This window comes from Quercus suber, unplaced genomic scaffold (genome assembly GCF_002906115.3).
Source record: "Quercus suber isolate HL8 unplaced genomic scaffold, Cork oak 2.0 scaffold_986, whole genome shotgun sequence".
In the NCBI taxonomy this organism is placed as follows: Eukaryota; Viridiplantae; Streptophyta; class Magnoliopsida; order Fagales; family Fagaceae; genus Quercus; species Quercus suber.
The window spans coordinates 67,834-78,462 of record NW_027070401.1 but is presented as its reverse complement, the minus strand read 5'-3'; the positions used below and the strand labels follow the sequence as shown (position 1 = coordinate 78,462).

Here is a 10,629-nt window from a genome sequence, read left to right as displayed (position 1 = left end):
AAAAAAAAAAAAAAAGGTAAAATATCATTTTCTAATAAATATTGTTGTTTACTAAAAAAAAAAATATATATATATATATATATATATATCATTTTCAATTATATTTTTTTTGTTGTGGATTTTTTTTTTAATATTTATTATTATTATTATTTTTAAATCATATATTAGCCATGTAACTTCAGTCTTTTTCTTCCTCTATACAGTACACAGCGCTATTATTTCTGAAGCAATCTGCCGCATAAAAGGACTATTCTCTTTTCTCACGATACACAGCTCGTCCCATTCATCTCGACCCACTGCTACTCACGCCGCCGCCGCCGCCAATCTCCAGTAAGCATCTCATGAATTTATTTATGTGATGTTAAAAAAGCATTGTTCTAGTTTCTACCAGTTCATGACCCTTTTGTTAATCTGGAATTGAGTACCCTTTTTTTACACTAGTTCTTGACTCTCTAGTAAAGTTTAAATGGGATTTTGATTCTGTTTCCTTGACCTTTTCTTTTCCAAGGCTATCTCCCTTAGTAAATGTTTTCTATTTCTGAAAAATATAATGTAATTTTTGGTCAAAGGAATGATCTTTTGGCTGTGTTAATATAATATTATTGCTACTATATATAGTTGCTACTAGAAGTTTCTCTGCAATGTGCAAAACAACATTATAGAGGTATATAAGCTTATATAAACCCAATTTCATGTCATCCATGTTTAATTCATTCACTTGCACATTGCCATTTCTAGTGTTGTTTAGGATCTTGTACTAGAGGAGTGGGATTAGTATAGATGGTTGCATTTGTAGTTGTTCCTCCAACACTAATTACACTAATAGTTTAATGAAAAAAGAGTATTGACATAAAGCCAAAAGCTTTGCAGCTCATCTGACACTTTCTGGAGTTTTCAACGGGTTCAAATCTCCACTATCCCTATTGAATTTTTCAAAAAAATTGACATAAAATTTCATGGCCAAGCAGTAAATATACTTGGCCAAAGGACCTCCTCCATTCATAAGAAAAGTTAGGAATCTTTAGTTTGAAAGAGAAAAGACTTCTACAAATTGAATAATTTATGGTTGCCTTTAGAACCCATTTCTTCTTGGTATGAAATAATAAGAACCATTTGGAAGTTTTCCTCGCTAGCAGATTTTTTAAATATGATCTATTCTACTAAGATAAGAAGGGAAGAAAACACCAGATCGCCTGGATTCCAACAAAAAGTAAAATATTGAGGTCAAGTCCTTGTATATTGGCAAACTCGCTTCTTTCCTTGGAAGAGTATTTGGAGGGTTAAAGCCCCTACCGAAGTAACTTTCTTTACACGGACTGACAACTGCTTGAGGAAATTTTTTTTATGATGTGTAACTTAATACATTGGAATATTGTTGTAGTGGATTGCTCCTGCATGTGCAAGAGGAATGGGGAATCAGTTGAGCATACTTTTCCACACTGATATTGCTACAGATTGTTGGCCTCTTGTGCTTTGTTTCTTTGGGGTGCAGTGGGTTATGCCTCAAAAGGTGATTGATTTACTGGCATGTTGGAAGGGTAATTTTGGCAGGCATCAAAATTGAAATATTTGGAATGCTATTCCTTAGGCCTGCTGTGGACTATTTGGAGAGAACATAATAGGCAAACGTTTGAAAGAGTTAAACATACTGTGACAGAACTGAAGACGATTTTTTCTTACATTTGTTGTATGACTGGATGACTGCATTCACCAGCCATTCTTTCTGAAATCTGTTAGATTTTCTTTATAGTTGTAATTTTAGATGATTGCTGTATTACAATCCACTTTCATTCAATAAAACTCTTATAAAAAATAGTAAAAATTTTCTAATGGTTCTTCTTATGGTTTCATACCAAGAAGAGATGACATGTCTGACTAATGGTGATCAACTCAAAGCGATTTTCGAGTTCTTTGATTTGTTGTGTAGTACTATTCTCAAGGAAACCCAAGAAGGCCTTTTCAAAAAATAATAATTAATCTACTTTAAGCCCTTATCTCTCTTTCTTGGTGCCTTTATAGTGTTTTGCTTCATTTTCTTCTCTACAAATTTACAAAGTAGTACTAGAAATAGTAATATGCTTGTAATGATTACATATTTTGCATACACACTCCAAACCTAAACACACAAACACAATGATGCTTAAAAAAAAAAGTGGACAGAATCTTGTTGGTGCAAAGAGCATTGTTAGTCTCATGCCTATATCTTTGACTTCCTATAGAATCTCTTGCTTTCGGGTCATATCTTCAATTTTCCTTTTTCTTTTGAAGATTTTTTCTATCCGCATCAGTTATCAAACTTAAGTTTTAAGATTTGTTGTGTATCAATGATTCTAGACGTAAAAAATTATTAACTTTTGTGTAGTTTGAAATGGTTTTGTTTGGGCTTTTTTGACAAAACCATGTACAGTGAAATAGTAATATGCATGTGATGATTAGTTGATTACAAATTTGGCATGGACATGTTGGACCTGTAAATTCTACCTCTTATGAAACATGTATTTTCTGATACTTGTTTCGTTGGTTTTTTTTTTTTTTGTGTGTAGTTAGGAATGGGTAACAAGAAGAAGGCTGCTGCAACTTTCATCCGTCTTGTCTCAACTGCTGGGACTGGTTTCTTCTATGTCAAGAGGAAGCCTACTAAGATCACTGAGAAGCTGGAGTTTCGGAAATATGACCCTCGGGTGAATCGCCATGTCTTGTTTAAAGAAGCAAAAATGAAGTGAGAGGCTTCTCATGTGGTAGGTCTATGTATTCTCGTATACTCTGCTAGATCAATGTTCTGTTTTTGTTTTTGTTTTGGTAGACAATTTATGAATTAACGTGAGCCAAATCATTATAACAATTATTTCTGATGCTAATCTGCAGTAAACATTCCCTCATCTCCCTCTTCTCTCTCTTATTATCATTTATATAATCTTTTGATCGCCATTTGATGGTCATTTCAAAGACAATCCTTGGATTAATAGGATGATCTTCATGGGTTAATTGCTACCTAACTGAATATATTGTGGTTTATATAGTTGATCTTCTTTTGTGCACTAGGGTGTACTATGTTACTTTGTGATCATTTTGGGCTTTTGTTTTACAATTGCTGTCTTTAGATTGTTGTTTTTTGTTAGGGGTATGCATTCAAACCATCAGCTTGAGCCAGACCGAACTAATTCAGCCCCTTGGCTGGGTTTTTATGGCTTGATGGGTTGGATTGGGTCCTAAAATTTGTTTCAAGCTCAGGTCTGGGTTGGCAAAATTTTGCATTGTTTTTGGGCTCTATGGTTGCAATCTGGGATTTTGTATATTTCAGTCTCATCATTACCATTTTATTTGACATGTTCCTGGGTTTCATGGTTGGAGTTTTGGGCTTGTATGTTAATTTTTTAGAAATTGGATTTACGTTGGTTTTGGGCTACAATTGCCTTAATTGGAATTTCATACATTCCATTAACTTCTGAGAAGGGGAGCTTTTGGGCTTGTCCTCACAAGGGGTAAGGGATTAAGGGTTGAAAAAAAGTCTTTATTTTTGGCGAACTCTAACTTAGTCGTTTGAGAACTTCAAAGGCCTTCAATAGATCAAAAAACAAAAATTGCTTTTGTTGTATCTAAATCCAAGTAAAATAAGAGGAAATTAGTGAGTTTGTTATTTGACTTTTGTTTGGAACTGAAAGCCAATAGAGTTCAATTCCATTTTGTAGAATTGACTCATGAATTCCACGAACTAAAGTCTTTTTTTACAAAAATCAATTTTGCTAGATTCATTTAAAAACTCAGAATTTTTTACTTGTCACATTTTACAAATTAAATCACGGAAAAATGAAAAGCAAGCAGCACCGTAGATTTATTTATTTATTTATTGGCTGGAAAAGCAACACTACCATAGATGGAAACATGAACATGATAATTTACTAAAAGAAAGCAGATAGCTTTCATTTACACACACAAGGTTGATCCGTGATCAAATTATTTAGTAAGGAACCCAAAGAAGATTATTAGCAGAGAAGTGGCATATCAGAGATGTTCCTCGCTTGATGCTGAGACGGCGAAATGAAATGTGGTTGGGATCCTGGGCCGATGTGTCCATGTGGCAAACAGAAATAGCTTTCACTCTTTCTCCATGCTCACAACCTAGTGAAATTTGGAAAACCTTGTTCTCACTTTCTTGGCTATGGCAATAATAAACCACATAAGGGTAAGGCATAACATGACATGCTACCATCTTTGGGGCTGACACTTCTAGGAAGGTATGGTTTTGTTGAAGAGTAGTTGATTTTGTGAGGTGGCAACCCGTTAGAACTTTGAAAGGGGTGTTTGATCCAAAAGTGACATGTACAAAATCAAGCGTGAATTCTAAGGAGGTAGCACAAAACTCTCTCCCTTGATGGGCTTAAACTCAAGAGTGTTTGAGTATGTTTTCTATTTTTTTGGCTTGGGGAGAACCTTAAGAGATTGAGAAGAGTTGAAGGATTTTTGGGAATTCTTGCATTGAGAAGGGAATGGAATCAGCCTCTTCTCTAGGCAAGAAGTGAGGCAAAGAGGGTCATTAGTTGGGAATTCGATGTTCATTGATTGCCCAACATAAAGATCATTATGGTGAAGAATCCTAGCTTTGAGGCCTCCATGTGATCCATGTGAGACATTAATGGTCATGTATGCATTTGATTTTCATTCATTGTCACTTGGTCAACAGCAGAATGTTTCATTAGTTGGATGTTTCCCTGAAGATCTTTCATCTTCAGCTGTTTGTTTTCTTCACTCGGCTCCCTGACTCCATTGCTGTGGTCACACTGCATGTAACATCTATCAAATTATTAATCATATTAAGCATGCAAGGAATATAGTGTACATAAACAGAATCATGCTGTATGGTTAGGAAATAAGGATTTACCATCAAGAGCAAAAGATAAGATGAGAGGATTAAAGAATCAAATCTCATAGCCATCTGAATTCTTCTATTCTTCAATATCTTAAACTCTTCCAGACTTCTTTATGTTTGTTGAGGGAAGCAAGGGTATGTTTTGCTGACAAGGAAGTTAGATTTTAAAAGAAATATTTTTTTGATAATTTGTAATTTATCAAATACTCTGGATGAGATGCAGACATTCTTATTTTTAAGTCCAATAAACCAATAAAAATAATAAAAAAAAAATTAAAAAAAAATGTGTAAAAGTATTGAATGAGCTTTTTTTTTTCTTTTCTTTTTTGGTGCTTATTGTGTAAAAGTATTGTACTTTGAAGAATGTGATACTTCAAAATAACTATTAACAATCCTACAAAACACAACAAATTTCACAACTTGAGAGATGACAGATTGTGATGGGTACAGTTACATTTTCATTGAGATCACAATTGACATTACTTTTATTGTACACTAATCACAATCTACCACCTCAGTAGAGGTCAAAGAAGTTGCATGATTAGTCTTATTGAAAAGTTAATACATTTTCTTTGGATGAAAAGTTAATACATTTTCTTTGGATGAAAATTAGCTAGGCACAATAATCATAAGGGATTTGAACCCTAAATGTAAATTAGAAATATCAAGAAATGCTAGTTGAGCGCAAACTCTTGGCTATGTGAAAGGGTTGTTAGTTTGATACAATCATAATTTATGTCATCAGGGTTACACATTAACCTGGCTAAGTCAGAATTAGTTCCAGTTGGAGAGGTGACTAATATGGGGGAGCTTGTGGCATTGCTGGGTTGTAGACAGTCATCTTTGCCAATGACTTACTTGGGACTGCCATTAGGTGCTAAATTCAAGGACAGGGCGATTTGGAACTCTATCCTAGAAAGAATGGAGCGAAGATTAATGAGTTGGAAGTGATTATACTTATCAAAAGGTGGTAAGATTACCTTAATCAAAAGTACTCTCTCAAGTTTGCCAACTTATTTCCTATCTCTCTTCCCTATTCTTGCGGATATTGCTATTTGTATTGAGAGGCTTCAAAGAAATTTTCTATGGGGTGGGATAGATGAGTCTCTTAAATTCCGACTAGTAAATTGGGCCCAGGTTTGTTCTCCATTGCAGTATGGCGGTTTGGGTATTAAAAATTTGAGAACCTTCAATCAAGCTTTGTTGGGGAAATGGTTGTGGAGATATGGAAGAGAGACAACCCATCTCTGGAGGTAGGTTATTGAGGCTAAATATGGGAATGATTGGGGAGGTTGGTGTACAAAAGAAGTCTCTAATCCTTATGGTGTTAGTCTTTGGAGAACCATAAGACAAGGCTGGCCAGCCTTTTCAAAATCCATTCAGTTCAAGGTTGGTGTTGGTGACAGAATTAAATTTTGGCATTATGTGTGGTGTGGGAGCTGTACTCTTTGGGAGGCTTTTCTGGAACTCTATAATATTAGTTGTAATAAGGAGTCTTATATTGCAGATGTTATGCACTTTCCTAACCAGAGGCTTCATTGGGATCTTCTTTTTTCTAAAGCTCCCCAAGATTGGGAAACATATCATTTTTACACTTTTCTAGATCTTATCAATTCAATGCCACTTAATGGTGAAGGTCAGGACAAACTATGCGGGAAACCAACTAGGAATAAGAATTTAAAGTGAGTGAGTACTATCTCTCTCTTTCCTCTACTCTCGACATTTCTTTCCCTTGGAAGCCTGTGTGGCGTTCAAAGTTCCTACTAAGGTTGCTTTCTTCTCTTGGACTGCCTTATTAGGTAAGATTTTGACTACTGAAAATATATGGTATAAGGGTATCGCAGTTGTAAATTGGTGCTATATGTGTAAAAAGAGTGAAGAATTAGAATCATCTTCTTCTTCATTGTCCTATTGCTTATGAATTATGGTCTATGGTGTGGGCTCTATTTGGTCTTCAATGGGTTATGCTGCATTGTGTCTCGGATTAATTTTCGAGTTGGCAAGGTTCATTCAGTGGGCATTGGAGCATTGATTTATGGAGGGTTGTCCCTCATTGTGTCCTATGGTGTATTTGGCGAGAATGGAACTCAAGATGTTTCGAAGGGAAGGAACGGTCTATTTCATAATTTAAATCTCTTCTTCTTCACACCTTGCTAGAGTGGAGTTCTTCCTTTAATCTTTTCCCTTGTTCTAATTTTTTAGAATGCTTGATCTTTGTAATTTTTGTGTTTGATATACTGTTTTCCACGTGCACTCCCCGTGTACCTAGACTTTTGATTGATACAATTCTATTATTTATCAAAAAAAAAAAGTTGCGTCAAAATTTATCATAATCTCTTATGTTTGAGTTTCTTTTGTTCGTTGGTCTTCCACCTGTAGTCTGTATATAATTAAGTTTTCCATTATTGAATTGTTTTGTTTTTGTATTAGTAAAAGTTAGACGCATGCAGTGCATCACAGCTGTGAAGGGAAGAAGTGAAATCTGGATTTGAACCAAGTTTATTTGCTTGTCTTGAATTGTTCATCAGAAATGCATGGTCTTTTCAGTAAAGGAAGCTAGCTTTGTCCAACATTAAGGGTATTACTAATTTTATTGTTCACAAAATTGTTAGATAGATTCTTTTGTGTAATCAAAGGAGGGAAAGATCCTCATATCCTCATTCCCTCCTCTGTAATTCCAGTGTTGGGTTAAAAAATGCAATAACCAATTATATTAAGCAACTGAACCTCTTCTTCTTCTTTTGAGATCATTAGAAATACTTGCAAGTCTTGCATGCTAAATATGTTTCCCTTGCAGTTCGAACCCATGCCCTCTCATACTCTCCCAAACATGAGGCTGGGGAAGGTGTCAACTCGCCCAAATGATGCGGTGGTAAACTTAATGTTTTTAAAGTGCCATTTCATTTTCAAGAGAAGTAAACAAAAGCTAATTTAACTTGGATATCTAATTGAGAAGTGAAATAGATAGAGAAAAAAATATTGCCAACATTATTTCAAGGCCAAAATTTCAAGTATCTCCATGATGATATCCAACTAATGAACTAATTAGTAAAAGCAAATTCGATCTTTGTGCAGCCCACTTCCTGAATACTTGTCTAATTTCTTTGTTTGGAAGAAACAGTGGAACCAAAACTCATTTTCCCTCTCGTGATGTAAGTATACATGTCCTATCCTAATCAAGGTCGTGGCCGGAAATTCCAGATCATGGCACTTTTCAGTTCTGAGCCTAGCTCATCACCTTCCAAAATGAACTTGAAATACATGGAGCTTTGCTTTAAAAAAAAAAAAAAAAAAAAAAACATGCATGAATCGTCCAATTACCCGAAAGTCGAATCACTTTGGGAACAGAATTATTATGATTGGCTACGTGTCAAACTGAATTGAGAATCGAAATTTTTGTTTGGATAAATTACATCATTTCAGATAATCTGTCAATTTATAAGCTATTCATTTTTCTTAGGAATTATAGTATCTTCATTTTGAAGTAAATGAAAAAGATCCTAATTAATGAAACGCTATAAAATTAGTATGAGGTTAGTCACACTCACGCACCCCTTTTCATTGTAGTGCTGCACTGAGAAAGTTATTTGCAGTGGCCAAATATCCAACTTTCACTATTACTTCTCTCTCACTCTCTTTAAGTCCATTTGACAAAACTCCTCTTTGACTCTTTAATATGCCTTTTTTTTTTTTTTTTTTTTTTTTTTTTTAAATTAAATTTTTGGGGTGTTAATTGGAGTTCTAAAACTCTCGACGTAGTCTTCTGTCCCACACATGCCAAGTAATTTAAGGGAAAAGTTCCATGGAGGTGGCCTCAAAATGTTGGATAAGAGTTTTGAACTAAGGATTTCATGAATTAATTTATGAGATCTTAGGAATCAATCACTAGAGCAACCCTTTAGGTTCTTTAATCTACTTGTTGATTTTAGTGAGATGAAGTGTTTCAATTGGTAGGTAGTATTTGAATTTAAGGATTTAAAACTAAGAGATTTAAAGAATAATTGTTACATATAACTAGAATAAAGAATGAGAGTGCAGGTTCCCCCCCTCCCCCTTATTTGCTGAATTTTAAGGATGCATTTAAGATATTATTTCAAAATCATAGTATCATAACTCAAGTGGTTTTGCCAGAGCAAAGTACCCAAAGCTTAAAAAATTGACTTATGTTATTAAATTCATATCAAGCAATTTATACTAATAGTTGTTCAATTTACATAATTTTAAATCACAAATACAACCTTCTCCAAAAAAAAAAAAAATTCAGATACAAATGCAACTTACATAAGTTTTAAACAATGCACGATGAATTTGAGCTAGAGAATTTCATTCCAACAAAATCACTTGTGTTATGAATTTGAAATAATATCTTATACTTAATCAGTATAATTTTGCATAACTATAATGTTTAAGAAAAAAACTAATAATACTTGCCATAGCTTATTCAAAGCTTTTAAACTAAAAAATTGAAACCAGAACCCTTTGCTTCAAATGTTTTCACCCAAAATACTTAAATCCTTATATTGCAAATACCTTGATAGGGGTGTTTGACAACCAGGTTAGTCAAGAACAACATAATTGTGAAAAGTCTTGTTACTTAACTGATTAGCATCTTTTGGTGTTTTTAATGGAAACATCTATGATTCAAATCCTACCTCTTCCGTTGTAATTATCGATTAAAAAAAACATGTTTTCTTTGGAAAATTTTCTATTAAATGCTAGTACAAAATGGATAGCAAAACTGGTTTTAGCTTTAATTCTTTTAATAACATTCCTTACAAAATAAAATTTTAATTTTTGTATAGATAAAATTCGAATACAAGTCCTTTATTCAAAAATAAAATACTTTACTAGTTAAGCTAATTAGATCCACAATTCATAAGCATATTTATCAAAAGCATATTGGATTCTAAAAATATAGTAGATATATACTGTGAACTATGCCATATCCAAAGAATTAAAATTGACTATGCCTTTTCAATAAAATTTCGAAATTCCCTACATTTTAATAATTATTTGAAAGATATAATATATAATAATAAATTTTATTATATCACAATCCAAATTATTAAACTAATCCCATTTAATTTGGCACACAGTGCTTACAAACACAATCAAGTTATGAACTTGGTATTTATATATATATATATATATATATGCATGAGTTATAAGTTAGTTATTAAATAAATAATAAAATAAACATGAATGCTAAAATGTGTTCTTATGTCTTAATTATATATATGACCAAAAGAATTCTTTTTCCGATATAAATATTTATATTTAGGAGAAATTCAGTTAAAGAAACTCTCCATCTCTTCTTGGACGTGTGAACATAAACAAGAAGCAAGAATAGAAGACATAGGAGAAAAGTTTCCACAAAATTACATAGCAAAGCCAATTTCACTAAATTATGGGTCAAAAAATTGGATTCACAAAGTACTTTTTTTTTTTTGGGGGGGGGGGGGGGGGGGGGGGGGTTGGGTGGTTTGGGTGGTGCGGTACCAGACAAGGAGATTACATCACAAAATTTGGAGTCTGTCTTGCTATCATATTAGCAAGTTTCCTGCTTTCAGCTAATACAGAGTCTGAAATTCTCAAAAAAACAACTAGCATAGAGTATTGCTTAATAATATTATATGTATATCTTCTAGCTAGTAAGGATTCACTAAGTACATGAGGAACATCTCAGTCATCAAAAGAAATTACTAATACCACTCTTGCCTCGACTATGATTGTTTTTATAGACCAGTGTGAATACAAATAAG

At 33.6% G+C, this 10,629-nt stretch overlaps 1 protein-coding gene and 1 pseudogene across 4 annotated transcripts; one reads left to right on the top strand and one right to left on the bottom strand.

Annotated features, from left to right (window-relative positions):
• The first annotated feature begins 201 nt into the window (after window positions 1–201).
• Window positions 202–7,606, top strand: LOC136065472 (uncharacterized). 4 transcript variants are annotated; one of them, XM_065768685.1, is made up of 3 exons: window positions 202–330; window positions 2,544–2,738; window positions 7,308–7,606. In XM_065768685.1, exon 2 carries the CDS (start codon window positions 2,550–2,552, stop codon window positions 2,721–2,723), a length of 174 nt encoding a protein of 57 aa, XP_065624757.1. In that variant the 5' UTR covers window positions 202–330; window positions 2,544–2,549; the 3' UTR covers window positions 2,724–2,738; window positions 7,308–7,606. The 4 variants fall into 4 exon arrangements, with proteins under 4 accessions (XP_065624757.1, XP_065624755.1, XP_065624756.1 ...); XM_065768683.1 differs by having other exon boundaries at window positions 7,304–7,606; XM_065768684.1 differs by having other exon boundaries at window positions 7,298–7,606.
• On the bottom strand, window positions 3,959–4,631 carry LOC112035048 (BURP domain protein USPL1-like; annotated as a pseudogene).
• Window positions 7,607–10,629: the final 3,023 nt, after the last annotated feature.

Bases quoted from the DNA above. Each gene is read 5' to 3' on its own strand.
- LOC136065472 (XM_065768685.1), top strand. From the start codon at position 2,550: ATGGGTAACAAGAAGAAGGCTGCTGCAACTTTCATCCGTCTTGTCTCA.